General features: G+C 47.7%; 1 protein-coding gene across 1 annotated transcript in view; it reads left to right on the top strand.

The window, feature by feature from the left end:
* Positions 1-4,744: 4,744 nt before the first annotated feature.
* TBX15 (T-box transcription factor 15) overlaps positions 4,745-18,559 on the top strand; it is a 95,264-nt gene continuing 81,449 nt past the window's right edge. The window contains 4 exon segments of the mRNA XM_058537241.1: positions 4,745-4,828; positions 4,831-4,947; positions 4,949-4,991; positions 4,994-5,044. Of these exon segments, the coding sequence (XP_058393224.1) occupies positions 4,745-4,828; positions 4,831-4,947; positions 4,949-4,991; positions 4,994-5,044 (295 nt within the window).

Raw genomic sequence — 18,559 nt, 5'->3', positions numbered from 1 at the left:
CCTCCCACGAGGAACCCAGGGGGGCCAGGGAGCCAGGGGTTAAAGTCAGCCGGCCCAGGACCATCCCGGGGACAACCGGCGGGGAGCCTTGGCCTCAGCCTCAGTCTCTCCCCTCCTCTCATTGGCTCTGGCTCTCAGGGTTTCTCCTGTTCCCTCCTCGCCATTGGTCAGGGGCTGGCTTTTTTTCCCCTCTGTCTTTCTTTTCCTCCCCCCTCCCTCTCCCTCGCCCCTCGGACAGGAGCGCACCGCCTGCCCCCAGCTCCTCGAGAAGGGAGGAATTTAGAAAAAAAGTTTCCCAGAAGTTTGGATCAGAGAAAGGACGGGAAGACCAAGAGAGGAAGAGGGAGAGGGAGGAGAGAGAGGGAGAGGGAGGAGAGAGAGAGAATAAAAAAAAGATGAAGTCCAGTCTGCACAGCCTGTGAGCGCCTGCCCGGGTGGGTGGGAAGCAGGACTCGGGCGCTCATGCAGCGAGCGGGCGGCGCTCCGGGCGCTCGTTCCTAGCGGCTGGGGCAGCTAGGGGCGCCGGTCCGAGCTGCAGCAGAAGGCGGGGGAGGGCGCAGGGGGAGGGTGCCGAGGACCCGCGGAGCCGCCGCTTCAGTCTCGGCCGCCGCGCCGCCGCCTCTCCCGGGCTCGGCCCGGCGGGCGTTCGGAGCGTGAGGGCGCGAGCTGCTCCCTCAGTAGCGGGGGCGAGCGGGAGCTAGGGTGCGGGCGGCTAAGATGAGTGAAAGGAGAAGATCTGCAGTCGCCCTGAGCTCGCGAGCACATGCCTTCTCCGTTGAAGCCTTGATCGGCTCAAATAAAAAGCGGAAACTGCGAGACTGGGAGGAGAAGGGGCTGGACCTGTCCATGGAGGCGCTGAGCCCCGCGGGCCCACTCGGAGACACCGAGGACTCGGCCGCACAAGGCCTGGAGCCTCACCCCGGTGAGTGCGTAGGGCCAGACCGAGGGAGGCGGGCGGAGAGGGGACGCCGGGCGGCCAGCCGGCGGGCGGAGCAGTGAGGAGGAAGGCCCTGGCCGCTGACGCCCTGCCTTGCTCCAACGCGGGTTTCTTTTTCTTCGCGCAAATGCCTTGAGCCTTCCCCAAATTCGCTGGAACCAATTTGGGGGAACTGGCCTGAGCTTGCATTTTCGTCTCCAGTCTTAAGCAAGGAGCCTTCCTTGCTCGCATCCCCTTCTCTTCTGGAGCAGAACGCAGGGTTCGTGGTGCCCGCAGCTGAGCGGCTGCAGGCCCCTGGAGTTAGGAGGGGCGCGGATCGAAGGCAGTGGCCGGAACGGAGAGGGTCTGGGACCGGCTTCTGAGAGCTCCGGAAAACTGGCACGGAGTTCTCAGACACGACACCCGAGTCTCGGGTAATGCCCAGTTTGTCCCTTTTAGCCTTCAATCCCTGTCCTCGACCTTCTCCCACCGACATTTCCGGGACTCAAATTGTGTTTTCCCTATTCCCGGAGACGGGGGGAGTAATTATATTTCTACTTCATTGGCGTTTATTGAAAGAGGAATGTATGTTAGACCCTTACCCTGCGCCCTAGGTTACTTTTCAGGGCCCACATCTCTGTGTATTTGGAGCGAGCGGTGCGATTAATTTGTGTCTCGAGACTATGCTTATTATATGCACACAACACGTAAAACACAGGGCGGATGTCGATGTCTGTATTTTAACAGAACCGTAGGAGGTGGGGGGAACAACAACGTTTTGCTTTAAGTGCCAAGATTTCAACTGTGCAAAACAGCCAGGGGGAACAGCTGTTGTCGGAAGAATCTCGCGCGCTCGAACGCAGGGGCGCGCGCGCGCGCGCGCGCGCACACACACACACACACACACACACACACACACACACACACCGCTCCCAGCTTGGTTTAGCGGCTTCAGAAACTTTTCAGCCAGAACTTGTAAAACCTTCTGGAGGTGCTCCTGCTGACCAGCTAGGGCTGGGGAGTAGACCCAGGTCAGCGTGCCGCCCGCAAAGGGATGGGGGCAGCCGCGGGCCCAGAAGCTTAGGGACCGTGCTTGGGGCCGAGAAGCTTGGGGGCTGGAAAGCTGGCCAACCAAGGAGGGACAGCTGTCGCTTACATTTTCTCTTTCTGCAGTGACAGTTCAATTTCCATGCTCCTGAGGCTAATAATAACGCGATTAGCGGGTGACCTGCAGAGACAGAGTTTTATGAATTCTCCGTGTTCTTGTGGCCCGTTACGGTATTTGGGTTTAGTGCTGGGGGAATTATTTTTATTAGTCGATGAAAAGAAAATTAAAAGGAGATTTATTTCGTCCGCTCAAGTCTTTCCCTGTACTTGGGTGCGGGTTCGTGTCCATGCGGACCCCTGTGTGGGCAATCCAGAAAAGAACGCGTGGCTAATGTGTGTTTCCCATCTCTGGCCAGACGCTATTTCCTCACCGCTTTTTTCATTGTCAAAATCTTGCCTCGGCCTTCACACAGTTTAGTGGAAGTTCTTTCAGGCCTGTGACAACTCACGATTTGGGTGGTTATTTTCCCAATGGTGAAAAAGGCAGAAGTTATTTAACTGCGAGCGGCAGACACCCTCTCCGCGGGTACTTTTCTCTGGCGAGGGGCCCCGATCGCCCGGGACAGGTCTAGGGTCGCATGTTCAAAAGGACTAACGCGCGCGGTCATAATCAGAGACCCAGCTCGCACACAGTTTTCTCATTCCGCTGTTTTTCTCAGCGATAAGCGAGGAGAGAAAAGTGAGGGGTTGGGGCAAGGAGAGACCAATCTAGGGACATAAACGCGAGGATCTGGAGTCCAGAATGCTGTACCTTCGCTCCCGCGGGATGGGGATAGAGGGTGAGGACCTACCATAGAACTTGACGTAAGAGAGTTCAATTGACCCATTCCCATTACCTCTATCACTTTTTTTTTTTTTTAAGAAAAAGATGGGCGTTTGGATTAGAGAAAACGAAATATGTTTGTGGGGCAAAAGTCCGGGAGGAGGAAAAAGCCGAAGCCGGGAGCACTCGCGGGCCTTCTAGGGAGCGGGGCTACCAGCCGGGCCTGGCCGTGTCGCGGGCCGAGGGCATCTAAGTTGGAGGCCCCCCGCAGTGGCCAAGGCTTTCTTACGGAACCGGACGTAGGATGGGAAAAGACCTTTCAGAAAAAGAGCCCGGGGGCACGGAGACTCTGCAATCCGGGCAACGGAGGAGGCGGAGCTGCGGGATCTGGGACCCGATGGTAGCGGAAGGCACGGTCAGGGCTTGGGATCTCCCTGTAGGCTTTTCTTTCTTTTTTCCTATTATACAGCGCCCTAATGGACACACACAGGGCCACATTTAAAGGTGTGTGTATGGTAGTGGAGGTGGGAAAGGGGGCGCAGGTGACGCTATTGTGTCCAGGGCAGTGTTTCTGCCCTGCTGGGCCTCACAGTTCTGTTCAAACTCTTTTCTCCGGGTTAGGACCCAGAGGGGGCTGGATCCGCTGCGTGGCTCGCCCGCCCTAGGCCGATGAGAAGTCAAGAACAGGAAAAATCAACAAGAAAAACAAAACTGCCACGGGGCTGGGGAAGGATTAAACACAAAACACGCGCACACACACAGGACACCCGCCTGGAGCGACTGTATTTATCACTCTCACCATCCCCTCTCTCTGATCAGTACCACCCTTTTCAATCCCCCCTGTCCGAGCCTCAAAATCCCGGGATCCTCAGACAACCCGAGGGTCAGATTTTAATGTTTAACTTTTCTTAAAAGACGTGGCCTTTTGCTCTTTCACAGCCCGTTTTTCTTTCCGCGTCCGGATAGAGCTGGCTTTAGTTGGCGCCGAGGGCCCACAACCTGGGGCGCCGACCTGCGGCAGCGGGGGACCCGCCCGGCCCGTGCGCTGTAGGCCCTCACACATCTGAGGACACACAGTATGTATTTCAAAAATTTCCACCGAGCCTGGTGGTCCCGAAAAACCTGAGGCCCATAGGGCCTTGGAGAAGGGCCTGTGAGATGCCCTTATTATTACACCGGGTCGGCACGCCGCGTCTTTCAGAGAAGCCGCCAGAACTCAGCCGCCGCGGGCTGGGGAGGGGCTCAAAACCCATCTCCGAGGAGCCTGGCTCTCGGGCCTGCTCGCCTCCGCCTCTCACCCAGCAGCAGCAGAGGAAACTTTCGAGCCAGGATCTCCCAGAACAGCTGCTCCGGCTGCGGCCTTGGAAGTATATTTCAGGCACGCGGCGGCGCCATCTGCGCTCGTACCCCAGCCCCGGGGCTCCAACCGGCTTCCCCAGCTCGGGTTTGCGCCTTTCCCGCCCAACTCCGCAGCCAAGCGCTGCCGAGGCCCGGTCTCCTGCGGAGCGAAATAATTCAAACCGTCTGCGGAGGGATTTCCTCCTCCAGAGTCCGCGTGCCCGAGCCTTGCAGCCGCCGCGTTCCAGAGCCTAAGGGAGTGGTGGCGCATGCGGGGGGCACACAAGGCAGGCACACCTCAAAACACGCGAGCAGCTCGGCACTCCGCGCACACGCGTCAGGCCCTCGCATTCTCCTGTGCAGCGGACTGCGCACCCCTGGTGAAATGAGACAGGAAAAACCTGCGCTGTGCCCGAGGGCACTTTCTTCTTTCGAATTATTGAGATCAACTGGTCACGCGAATTAATCTGCAAGTTTACGGCTTGTTTGCTCAGAGTAAAACTCCAAGATTTTAATCCTGACATCACTACTCTATCCACCCCTAATCCCCAATAGGGAAACACAGGGTCAAAACGGAGGAAGTGACTCCTCACTGACGTTTAAGTAACGGAGAAAAAGTGATGAGTTTGAAGCCAGTGGAGAGAATGTGCTTGTGCGGAGCAACCACCAGCCAGGGCGCAGGCCGGGGCTTGGACCGCAGGGCAAGAGTGTGCGGCGCACTGGGCAGGACGCCAAGGTGTATACCTGGGGTAGAGTCCCCGGCGAGGAACTCAGGTTCCTTGGTGGTGCGTGCACCGCTACCCCAGTGCAGGCCTCGAGAGTGGCGGGCCTGGGCCCCGCAGACGAGCCAAGTGTGGGGCCTGCTGGACGTGCTCTCGCTTGCCAGGTCAAAACGGCCTTCCGCGGTGGCTGCCCCTTTGGTGAGTGACTGTGTGAAGGGGAGTGAGGGGGTAGGCAAGATCTGAATTCGTCATAGGCCGATGAGGATGGTTGGTCGCTCTAGGATGACCGCCAAACGCGCTTTTCTCGCGCAGGTCGGAAGGTGGCTAAATCACACGCCGTCTGGATGCGCCGGGCTGGGAGCGCACAGCAATGGCTCCCGGGTGGTGGGGAGGGTTATGGAGACGTTCTTTGGCCCTGGCGCCATGGCACCAAAGAAGCCACTAGGAAGAAGGAAATAATTCTAACATACCCCATCTCGTAGATGGAGCAAACTGCTAGAGGGCATGGGGAGGACAGGGAGTGGGAAAACCGTAATGCCCAGAGTTTGGACTGTGATGGAAGGAAGATCAGAGTGTGCTGTGGTTTACACCTCCGCAGATCTCCACCCCACCCCGCCCGCGCGCTTCAGAAGCCCGTGTGAGGCGTGTGGAAGGCACGGGGGTAACAAGCGAGCGTGTGGGGAATGGTCTCTCACTTCGCGGCTCTACAGTGCAGGGCGACCTCTCGCCCGGCTCCGCTGCCCTTCTCTGCCCCTCAGAGACCAGTCCCGGGAGCACAAGGCTAATGAGCGGCGAAGGCTTTCTAGACGGATCAGCTCACAGTCTAGGGGTGCCGCGATTCTGAATTCCCGTCTTCCACGACCCAGCCAACGCTATTTCTTATTGAATACTTAATTTGGGTTCAGAGCTGGCCACTTTGGGTTTCCTGATTTTACAGGTAAAACTCCCAGAAAGAAGAGTTCACAGGATGACGTTCACGCAGGGGAAGGGGGAATTGAATTTTTAACGGTGGAGTTCGGACCGAAATTATATTGACACATACCTGCTGCCATTTTCCTGTATCCCCCCACCCCGCCCCCATACCAGTTACTTCAAATGGTATCATAAACATCTTTTAATTCTTAAGGAAAATTAGTTTAAAATCTCTTTAATTAATACGCCCGGCATGTGAGGTTCGAGTGAAGAACGATATGAAATGCCTAACCTGGGAGCCAAAACTAAAATGATTGGCCATTGGTGGTTCGTGTTCCCCCGTTTATTTGTATAAATAAATTTGCGTGTGTGGACATGCGTTTAAGTGAAGCAAGTCCCTTGTCATTAATCCTTCATATAGGGCCACAAGGAGAGAGAGACAAATATGTTTTGACTTAGAAGACAGAAACATTTTGTTCAAGCTTTTCCAAGGGCTTTGCTAGTATTAAAGAATGAAATATTTCAGGTCGGTCACAATCATTCTCTCTATTGCCAAAAATATAATATTAATAAGATGAGAGCACTTTTTTGAGATCCTGATTATGGACTCTGATAGAAGTTTATTTCTCACACCCAGGAGAAAAATGATTACTTCTTAAATCTGCAAGTTCCTTCTCTAGGTGACTGTAGATTAAAAAAAAAAAAAAAAAAGAGGGAGGCTGAACTGTGCAAATTCCACAAGGATAAAGAGCAGATTGGCATTTCACTTTCCTTCCTGGAAATGTGGAAATCCATCCAAGGATTATTTTGGGGGCGTAGCTGGTTATTGCTTTTTGACTCCCAAGACATAAAGTAGTTCAGCAGGAAAGAATACTTAAGTGGTTTTCTAGTTTTGACCTTTAGGGATACTTTTCCACAGGGAAAAGTAGGGAACTGGTGGAATGTGGAATCTTTTCCCCTTCTTTCTTTCACCTATGTGGTTTATTTTTGCTTTAATTTTCTGGTTTCCAGTGAGCTTTGAATTTTATTTGCCCATGACTGAGATATTCAGGGGTCTGCACTGGCAACAGCAATTAGCAAATTTATAAATTAGGGTCTGTTTACACTTCTTTGGGCAAGGATAATCATTAGTTAATTTAAGTGAGGCCCTTGCTCTAAGTGTCAAGGTGGAAAATGAGACTCAGTGGGGAGGACTGGAGGTGAAATGGGAAGAGGTGGGGAACCCAAGCAACTGGTGATGACAAATCAGCATTTATTCAGTGCCATTAATGGCTTCACTTTGAGGCGGGACATCTTGCTGACTGCAAACCGATGGTGAGATTTTGATAGCAGAAGTGAAAATAGGCCTTGCAATCGATACTGTCCATTCTGTACTCTTTTATCAGCCAGTGTTCAGCTTTGTCCTTTATACCTAAGTGTATAAAGTGTATTAAAAAGTATATATACAAGTGCATGTGTTTATACACAAATTTGTGTGTGAACACCACAGTGCTAAATGGGACATAGATAATATTTCAGAGAAAATAAACTGCCTTTTTTTGTGGAGCCAATTTAACAAATTGAGAACGCCTAAAATTTGGGGGGCCAGAAATTTTGTTATCTCTAAGTATCATTTGACAATTCAAGAGAACCCCAGATTTGAAACTTCTGGGTATTGATGTTCTCATTTAACTTTAATTAATTGAAATTTTGACCAAAGTCTAAGAGAAAACACCAGAAAATGAGACTGTACAGATGTTAAAAGAACAGGGAGAGTGGAAATTTTTCTACCTAAATTTGGCATTTAATTTAGTGAATAATGCCATCTTCATTTTGGATGGGCAGAATGCTGCCTTGTATTCTGAAGAGTCATTTCATGTTCTTCCACGCAGAGTTAACGAAATCACTGAGAGAAATCTGAATAATAATAACGGTTAATAGAAATAACGAGAGAAACATTGTGATTTTGGGAAAATTTCTTAAGAACATAGGAAATACATGCAAAAATCTTCTCCCTATTTATCCTCTTGTATTTTCTTCAACATAGTTGCCCAGGCTCAAATGAGCTGTTTCCAAATTGCCATACACTTTAGAGGAATAAAAACAACAACAAAAAAGAAAAGAACTCCTAAGTATGGATTGCACAAGTAATATCCTAATATAGCCTTCTTTTGAAAACCGAAATACTACGGATAACAGTCGAGTTCCCTTGAGAGGGATCATTCGAGTTCAGTTTTAGCGCCTAGTTCTCACTCCCAACACCCGCTGCCTTCTCTGGACTGTCCCACAGCCCAGTGTATTGTCACAGCCCCAGACAGGGGCTCGGAAAGCAGTTAACCCCCCTCATTCCCCCCTCCCCGCTCACTTCCCCTCCCCCGACATCCTGTTCCCCTCCCCCAACCTCCTACACACGCGTTCAAAACGCCCGTTTTTTTCTTCTCCCCTAAAAATGTCGGATGACGTTTCTCCGAGGAAGGGATTGGGATTGCATCTCTTCCCGAGAAACCAGCCCTGGGTAAACAGGGCAGCTCGGGTGACCTTCACAAGTCGGCGACTTGGGCCGCGGCCGCGTCTGCCCACTCTCGGCTCCCGGCCGGGCCTCGGCGGCGCCGCGGGGCGGGCGCGGCGGGCGGTCAGGCGGCGCGGCCTCGGGGCGCGCGGCCCCGGCTCCTGCTCTCGCGCTCGGGGCCCGGGCCGGCCGGCGGTCCGCGTCCGCCCGGGGTGCCGCGAGGCCTTTGGAACCAGGCAGTCCGGAATCCTGAGGGATGGTCGGGCCCTTGTCAGCAATAATTACATCCTGGAGCAGTGCGGGGACGCGGGGGTGATCGCGAAGGCCTTGGTAAAAGATCCCGCCCCGCCCAAAGAAAATCAGGAAAAAACCCCAAACAAACCAAAAAAACAAACGGAACCCAAGGATCTTACACCTCGCACCCCAAGGGAAGTTGGAGCTTTTGCTTTCATCAGGCTGAACAAATTTCCAAGAAATCAAACTGACTTCAAACATTAGCAATTAGAAACCAAGAATCCCTCGGCCTGAAGAACTTTCAATCCCTAACCATTTCCAAATGGGTAATTCTAGGGTCAGTAAATATCATAGTCAGTCTGTGAAAAAGAAAAGTTATTCCGTGGGTTGGAGACGCAGAGGATCCCGGGTGCCTCTGTGGCGTGGCAGAGATGCCCCCCACCCCAATCGGGCATTGCCCACCGAGACAAAGGGACAGCAAACAATTGTCCTCCACACTGTTCCTGGAGATTAAAAACAATGAAGTAATTCTTTTCCTAAAAATAAAATAAAAGAAACCACCCAACTTCAAGTAGATTGGGAAATTACTACTGTACTGGTCTTTAAGAAGTGACTATGGGGCCGCCCGTGGCTTGGCTGTTGAGTGTGCCCCCTGCGCTACTGGCGGCCTGAGTTCAGATCTGGGGCGCGCACTGTCACACAGCTTCTCTGCCATGCTGAGGCAGCATCCCACATACAGCAACTAGAATGATGAGCAACTATGACATACAACTATCTACTGGGGCTTTGGGGAAATAAAAGGAGGAGGATTGGCAATAGATGTTAGCTCAGAGCCGGTCTTCCTCAGCAAAAAGAGGAGGATTAGCACGGATGTTAGCTCAGGGCTGATCTTCCTCACACACACACCCACACACACCCACCCACACACACACAAAAGTGACTACGGTCTGTAAGAAGCTGAAGAGAATGGCCTCCCTTCTAGAGCTCGTGGTCAGCTGAGAGGAAAGTCCTGTCTCAGGCATCCCCGCTGCAAAGCGTCAATCACACCAGGCCCAGGGCCCAGAATCATAACCTAGGGGCCAGGTGACTTGATGGTTCAGGGCTTGCATTCTTGCTCCTGAAAAATAATTGATTTTCACAGCGGAGAGGGGCAGGCATTTGTGCCAATAAGTGATTGTGAACACTGCAATGCTTTCCCTGGGTTGGACAAAGCTTCCTCAATTCAGAAGCCTAATAATTTGATTTCTTTATTTTTTTCCTGCTGGGGAGGGGCTATATACCTGTGCACAATTTAGAAAAAAAGGGTTTAGTTAGAAAATTAATCATATAAGAAGCTTGCAGAGGAATACTGAATTGTAAAACATTTCAGAAACCTTAATTGCTTATGTAGATATTTGTGAGTCTTCACTGTACTACAAAGCTTTCACCACAGGCCCTCATATTCTAGAAGAGGACTAGGCTAGCTTAAATTAGACCTAGGTTCTAGTGCTAGCTTTGTCATTAGTGTTGGAACCAGAGATATTTGTTTTAAAGGCAGATATATAAATGTTGAAAAAAGTGTTTTAAAGTTGTTTCATGTCCATGATGAGGCCTCAGTTCCCGATTTGTGAAATGAGGGAGAGAGGCTCAAATGACACTCGAGGCCCCTTTAGCTGTAAGGTTCTGTGATCCTGTTAACATTGTTTTTTTATATTAATATTTTCCCCTAATGCACCTTGGCCATCCCTTTCCTTGTTGGAACGAGGGAATTTTTACTTCAGTTTTAGAAAGTAATAGTAATAGCAACACAAGCTTCCTCCCATCCCCCAAAAAGATTTTTACAGCTAGAATTAAGAGCTTCCATAAAGCTCTTGAAAAGTTTTTAGATTAATATCACATGCTCAGAAGTCCCAGATCAGTGATTTCTAGTCCTTTGTATTTGATGTAACCTATTGTTGCTTGTGAGAATGCCCAGGACCCTCCTGCCAAAAAATTCTATGGCATTAGTGAATTTAAAGGAAATGTAAGTTATTTATACTTTGAACAGTTTTTGTGCCATTCTCAGAAATAGCTGGAAAAGCTATATGGATTTGAAAAATGAGAAGAGCAACTTCATCACTAGTAAACTGAATTCGTGGACCCGTCCCCCCCCAAAAAAAATCAGTTGCCCCTCATTACTATTTAAGCCTGATGGAAAGCACTAGTAACTATTTTCCATGTCTAGTCTGCTAAGCCGAGATCTTGATCTGGCAGAGATGTGAGAATACTAAAAGGATGACTTAGTAACAGGCAAAACGCTTGTCAACAAGATAGATCAGAAGACAGCTTAGCATTCAAGACCTCTATTCATAGCTGCTGAACTTGAGGGCAGGGTCAGATGAAAAACTGGGCCCAGCACACACCTAGGAGGGTTTCTCATGTTTCTATCTTGTGGGACTTTATTTCCTTACAGGTTTCTACAGTTGGGCTTCAAACCCCGGTGACAGCTCCCCAACCTCATTTGATGCCCCCGTTCTCTGTAGCCCCAGCCTCTATGCAGACTTCTGTCATCAAGGAGCTTGGGGATTTACTGGTCATCCTCTCTCACTGCTGCCCTATAACCTGCTGTAGGGCAGGGACCTTGTCTTCATTGCTTTTGTATCTCCAGAGCCTAGCACAAGTGACTGGCACAGAGCACTTAATAAATAATAAAAATATAATGATAATAACACAGGAAGAACCATGATAACAAATAACGTTTATTGAACACTATGTGCCAGCCACTTTGCTAATGGTATATATTCCAAATAATAATATATAACAATTTCGTTTTTCAGCATTTGGAACAAATTCTCCAAAACACTGTTATGAGAGAGTTACTCTTATTATCATTTCTATTTGGTGCGATGAATGAATGTTACAGTATAGTTGTCAAAAGCTCAGGTTACTGGGGTTAGACTGCTTGTTTCTGAGCCCTGGTTCCAACACTTGCTAGTTGTATGACCTTGGGCAAGTTACTTCATCTCTCCTGACCCCAGTTTCTGGATCTTTGAACTTGTAATAATAAATGTGGTCATCAAAAGGCGGTCGTGAGGATTAAATGAGATAGTGCACATAAAGGAACGAAAGATTTAGCACAGTGTCTATTATTCCGATCAATTGAACTGATAGGGATCACTCACATCTGTGACCAGCTTGGATAAAAAGTTGTTGCAAATTGTAATCTATAGCAGCCACCACCCCTCTCCTCCAGGCTTTTGCTTTAAATGGGTTGTTTGGAACTTGGAGTGGCATCCCCACTTGGTGTATAGTCCACGGTTAGAAACAGAGGCCAGAGTCTGAGTGGCTAATCAAGCCAAATAGAACTTTGAGAGCTGTTGCTATTCAGGTTTCCACTGAGGCTAAAAGCCAGCACCTGAGTGAGTATCTGAGGGAGGGAGAGAGGGCTTCCTAGGGTGAGGATCAGCTGGCTGGCATGCGCTGGTAAGAGGGGGTGGGCAGAGGGTGGGGCTGGGGAGCCTCAGCTTTACCAAGTCCCCAAGGACTCGGCTCTGGCAGAGGACAGAGGAGCCTTTCTGGCTGCAGGGAAGTGGAATAACACAACATGTTTCTCTTTGGTTAGTTTCTGATATTTCTACCTGGAGCCCAGAAATCCCAAAAGGTCAAGTTTTATCATATAGGAAATAAGGAAGATTAATTTTCATAAGGTTCTGTCTAAAGCCTGTATTCTGATAGCCCCCAGAGTTTTTTGGGCAAAATGGGCCAGTTGCATCAATTAGTTAAGGCTGCAGTAAAGGATTTGTGGGTGTTGCTTGACTGAGTTAAAAAAAAAAAGACTAAAGAGACTAAATTAAAGGAAAACCTATAACTAAGCTGACTGTCAGGGAAGAAGAGACTGAGAAGTCTTTTTGGGGAAACAGCAGAAGCTCCAGCCATTGTGCTAGAACTCACATCTGGTTGCACAGTTTTGCAGTTTTCTTCCTTCCAGAAAACAGAAGCCTGGATTTGATCATTTACTATTTTTTTTAAAAAATCTAGTTGTACCTCAGACTTTGTTTATATTGATTCCTGGCAGCAGAGGGAGAAGGTGCATTCCCAGCGGAAGAGAAACAGGGAAAGAATGTCTCCCAAACCCTCCTTCAAGGAGCCCAGTGCCTTCATCAGCAGCGCTCAGGCCCTGGTGACCATCCAGAGGAGGAGGGAGCTGCTCTGCCCAGGCTGGAATTCAGGTCTCAGTCTTCCAAACAGACTCTCTGCCTCACGTTTTATCTCCAAGACAGATGTTTCTATACTTCCCCAATCTTACAAACATCATCGTATCTCAGAGTGTGCTCAACGCTAACCAATAAGAGCCTTCATGGATTGAAGGCGCACCTTGTAGCAGGGACCATGTTGATGGTTTTATTTGCATTCTCTCATTGCAAACGCTCAACAGTCCTCAAAGGGAGGTAATTGTTTCCCAATTTTACAGATGAGGAAGTTGAGGCTCAAAGAGATTAAATAACTTGCCCACGGTCACACAGCTCCAGTCCACTTTAAGTGACCTGGCCAGAATTTAAACCCAGCCCCGTGTGGCTCCCGAGTCAATGTCCCTAACCGCTAGACTGTATTGCCTCCCCCTGTAGGTGACTCTTCAGTGCTCTAGGGAGAACGTCAAGCTTTTGTAGATGGAAATTTAGGCTTGCTGCCCCCCAAAACAGAAATTATTAAATCATAAATGAGAGAGAGCTCGTTTACAGTTTCTGGATCTCTGTCTTCCTTTCTTCTTGTTATTAGTCCCTCTAGTCCTAAGGTGACTTCTCTATACCTGCTGGTAGAGGCCTCTGTGTGACGGTGATACAGGGTTGAGTTTCTAAGCTATGATCTTTGGAATGGGGCTGTGCAGCCTTCCCAACATGGCTTGCTTTTCTTTGACTTTAATGCACAGAAATCTCAGTGTCTGAAATGTGGTGGCTACATATTGAATTTGATCTAAAACCTCCTCATCCTAAATCCCCTCATGCAGTGAATTTCAGGGGGAACTTTAACTGCTCTGTTTTACCCATTCCCTTCTTCATTCACAAGGGGATGGATGGAATCTTATTGGTAATTGATTCAAAATGGAACAGCTTAGAAACGTATCAGTTGCAGTGACCGGCAATTCGTGCATTTCTAAGTACTGTTGATTTTTTCAAACTCAGCAATCACAGCTGAAATCCCTTTGCCATGGATTGAATTTACAAAGGAAGAGATTCTGATTTCCACAGTGGCTTCTTTTTAATGCCCGAGGATTAGGAAACCGCCTTGAGGACCCACAGCAAGTACACTCGCTCTCAGAGTCGCGGCTTTAACTTTAACCTCTGAGTGACTGCTCGGATTCATTTACTTTGTAACAGCTCTATTTAGAGAAGCCTTGTTTGGTATGGGATCAGTTATTTGCAGAAATCTCTCATCCCGATAAATACTTACACCCAGTGCTCCTTAACTCTTCTAAGTGGATGCGATCCCAGCAGGGAGTTTCAGGGAACTTAACAATGAGTTTCAGGGTTTTGGGGTCCACCTGTTCACTGTCTTTCCATCACTTTTCTTTCCACTCCAAATAACCTTCCTCTCTTAGGAAGTCTGATGTCTCCAACAGGGATTTGGAGAAAAACTACACTCCTTGATTTCAGCGTGTAGACTTGTAGTATTAATGTGTTTCTTGGCTCTTTAACCTTAAGGTCTATCATATTCCTATCTGCCGTGTCCAGTGATAGAAAAGTGGCTTTTAGAAGCTAAAAAGAGAAAGCGGTAAAGTCCATCTCTGTTTTAAAGCTTTGCTTTCTCTTATTGCCCACCCCACTCTGTGCAGGCGGCGACTGCTGGGATTTGATGTGCTCTTGCAGCAATAGAAGCATATGAATCTCTGGGCCCGTTTCCTTTCCCAAGGAACCCATATGGAGCCAAACTCTTGAAATATAGAGTGTGGCAGAGGATGAGATGAATGCTGCAATCTTGGGCGATTTACTGGATCTCACCCATGAGATCTGTCCAATTAGAAATGTAGATTTTGCAAGATATGAAACCAGCCAGGCCTTGGCGATTTCATTTTTCCTCCAGCAATCAGAGCACTAGTTGCATGACCAGCATTAATCCTGGGAACGTTAGATCCCATCTGGTGCAACTGTGCATTACCCAGATTAGACTGTGACATCACAGAGATTTAAGGCATCTCTGTGATATTCTGACTGGGTGGTAGGTACTGCAGGAGGCTCTTCCTACAGACACAGGACAGTTTGACTGCTGTAGGGGTGAGCAAATAGTAAACCAAGCCCTGGTGAGTGTGTGTGTGTGTGTGTGTGTGTGTGAGTGAGTGTGTGTGTGTGTGTGAGTGAGTGTGTGTGTGTGTGTGTAGGGGAGGGCTGGGGGGCATTGAGGGGTGTTTTGGAGAGCTGGGTGTAACGGTTCCCCAGCCTGCGTGGGTGAATTTGTTTCGGATGTTAACATTTTTTCCTTGGGGCTTGACTACATTCTTCTTTTTCTTTGCCTGTCTGTTTTTCCTGCTCAAATTGTTAGGCCTCCACAGCTGTGTGGTTCACTGCTGGTGAGTGTTGAGAATGACAGATCTGGCTTTATTGCAAGGGCAATTTTTGGGCCTGTGTGTAGGTAGACTTTTGAAAAGTTTTCACCCAGCATCTCTCCTGAGTTTGAGGGTTTTTTTCATCCATCATCTTGTCAGCTGAGTACCAACCCTGTATTGCATTGGATGGCCTCTGTTGGGAAATGAGTATGAAATGTTATCGAAAGCAGACGGTCCTTCATACCCTTAGAAGCAGAAGAAGTTGGCTGGTGTGGGAAACGAAGACAACAGATGGGGGCCATGGAGGCAGCATCACACAGCAGAGAAGAGTGAGGGGTCTGGCACATGGTTCTGGCGGTATGACCTTGGGCAAGTGACTTAACTCGGTTGCGTACGTATAAAACGAGGGTAATAATACCTGCTGCAGGGCTGTTGTGAGAATTAAGTGAGATAACAAATGCAAAGTGCTTGGCACAGTGCCAGGCACGTAGAATGGGCTCAATATTATCATCTAATTTGCTCATAATTATACTTTTTGGAAAATTGAGAAAATTCGGAAACTCTTCAGAGTTCTTATGAGAAAACTTTTGGTGAGTGTCAGACACTGGATTGTCGTAAACTACCCTTCTTAGCTTATCTCCACTGCTGCCCCATTTAGAGCACATCCTTTCACACAGGCTGATCTTTTCTTTAAATTGACGTATAATTGACATATACATTGTGTAAGTGTAAGGTATATGATGTGTTGATTTGATACATTTATGTGTTGCAATATGATTACCACATTTTGTGGTGAGACCATTTAAGATCTAGTCTCTTAGCAACTTTAAAGTATATAATACAGTATTGTTGACTATAAGCACAATGCTGTGCATTAGATCTCCAGAACTTATTCATCTTCTAACTGCAAGTTTGTACCCTTTGACCAACATCTCCCCAGTTCCCCTGCCCCTCAGCCCCTGGTAACCACCATTCTACCCTGTTTCTATGAGTTTGACTTTTCTAGATTCCACATATAAGTGAGATCATACAGCATTTGTTTTTCTCTGTCTGACTTATTTCATTAGCATAATGCCCTCAAGATCCATCCATGTTGTGGCAAACGGTAGGATTTCCTTCTTTATCCATTCATCTGTTGACAGACACTTAGGTTGTTTTCATATCTTAGCTATTGTGAATAATGCTGCAATGAACATGGGTGTGCAGATATCTTTTAGAGATCCTGTTTTCATTTCCTTTGCATGCAGCTGACTTTTTTTTTAATCATCCTCCATGCAGTTGCTCTTGCTCTGCTTTCTGTCTGGAGCACTTTCCTCCTCCTCTTCCCCTAAAATTCCTTCTGAAGAAAGTTTATCCTGCTTTCAAGACCCATAGTAAGCACCTAATATGACAGAAATATTCCAAGTTGAAAAAAGGCAATTTGATTTAAATGGTAATTGACATGATGTACAGATTCAAACATATGATCACTTCAGAAGAAAGCTACACATGTCCATGCAGAGCTCACACAGAGCTTGGGTATTGCCATAATGGAAGAAAGTTCTTAGATGCCACCAACTTTATCTTCACTTGGAATCTGCTATAGGGAGCTCCTCTTTTAGGGATCTCTCTATGGTTTCCTTTCAGAATGGTGCCAGTGTGCTTCTATGATTTTATAGTCACAAGGGAGTCTCAGCTAGGTAATCTGCAACTCTCAAAGGTGTAGCCAAGATGGTAAAAATACAGGGGTCCCCCCTTAGAAAGCTCATCCTGAGAGTACGTCTTCCCCAAGTAATCTGATTAGACCATTTCTGAGCAAGGCTCCCCTTCTGTCTTAGGCTTCATAGAATCCCTGAGGGCTTTGCATTACCAGCAGGCCAGTAATTTGACTTTAGTCCTTTCTTTCCTTAGCAGGATATACATCTATTATCTTCTTTTTGTTCTATTAGGTTTGCACCTTTAGACTCTTGGGCAATTGCTGCCTGTAGCCAAATAGACAGTGACTTTGGCTGTCTCTTTGTTCTATGGCCATCTTTGTGCACATGTACACACATATATAAACTCACACAGTGCTTCTGATTGATCTTTTCTAAATTGGTCATAGAAGAAGGGATAAGGCATAAGCCTATAAAAATTAATACTTTGTACCTTTCTTATGATACAACACATTTTGCCTTGAATAATAACTTTTTGGAGGGCATATTTTATTATAAGCCGACTAGACCAGAAAACCCTGGAGAGTACTGTGTCTTACTCGTCTTTGAATCCTGTTAGCTCTCCGTGAACATTTGTTAAACTGAATTGGTAGTTGTCAAACTTTAGTGATGGGTTTTGTAACCACTACAGCCACTTTACAGATGATTTGGCTTCAAGCTGGTCCTGGAGGCCCAGCATGAGGTATTTGCCAGTTGCCTCTAGGTGTGATCTTGGATGTGTCAGTTGATATCTCTATGTTCTCGAGTCTCTGTCTCTAATGGAGACCACTGGATTTCAGTTAGAAGGAAAGGATATCTAATTGTATTACTAACAAGGCATTTTTGTACTTAGAAATTGCTGAATGCTCTCTACGTAGAGTCTGTTTCAGAGCTCTCTCCTGATGAGGCATTAGCATTTAGAAGCACGATTAGTTTGTAGGAATAACTCTGCCCCATCTTACCCTGTTTGTTTCAGGCCTTATGTCCATGGCAGCCTCTGTTTTCTGCTCAGCAAGGGAGAAAAAGAAATAGAATAAAAAGCAATCTGAAAATCCCCAGTGTTAAAAAGAAGTGCAAAAATATCTAAATGAAAGACAGATTGCATGAGTTTGCCTGAGAAAGTAGAGTGGAGTTGGGTTAAACTGAAGCAGAACGATAGAAATTCTTCTGGCTGTTCCTTCCCATGAGCAGTGGGAATACGTAAGTGAACTGACAGGAGGTCCCAGCTCAGGGCTCAGCCCTATGATGGGGGAGAAGGCAAGTTGTAAGGAGAAAAAGGGGAAAACCCTCTGAACCGCAAGGTAATCTTTGAGCAAGATGGAGGGCAGAGGGATGTGAGGCAGCTCTGTGAGAATGCATTTCGGAACTAGCACAGTCATAAAAGAGTCAGGGACAGATATACACGAAGTGCCAGGTACTTTGTGTATCTGTGAAATTACATATAAAATTACAAATTACTTTGGTACCTGTCAAATTACATATAAAATCCTTAGTACTGTCCTGGGTCTGACGCAGATCGTCAAGGAGAAAAACAGCCTCACTTTGCTATTACCTTTTGTCTTATGTCTTAAGACTTGACTTACAGGAAAAGGTACTCCAAACTTGTCTTTGTTTGGGCTCTCAGCTACCATGCCCACTGTGATGGCTGATTGCTGGGACCAACCTAGTATCATTACGAGTTCTGCAGGGCTGGTGGCTTCCTAGCCATTGTTAAATTCTAAACACAGCAGAGTGGAGACAAACTTACATGGAGGCTGACAGACCTGGGGTGAATTGATGCCTTGAGCTCCAAGTTGTGGGAAAAGAAAGCTTCTCTGCACTTTATATGTAAACAAGCAGGTGACTCTGAGTCTGTTTTTCTCTAGTTGAATATCTTTATCCTGAATCATGAGGATACTTCCTCAAGATGA

Source organism: Diceros bicornis, chromosome 4 (genome assembly GCF_020826845.1).
Source record: "Diceros bicornis minor isolate mBicDic1 chromosome 4, mDicBic1.mat.cur, whole genome shotgun sequence".
Lineage (NCBI taxonomy): Eukaryota > Metazoa > Chordata > Mammalia > Perissodactyla > Rhinocerotidae > Diceros > Diceros bicornis.
Note: the sequence above shows the minus strand (reverse complement) of the source record. Positions and strands in the feature narration are given on the sequence as shown.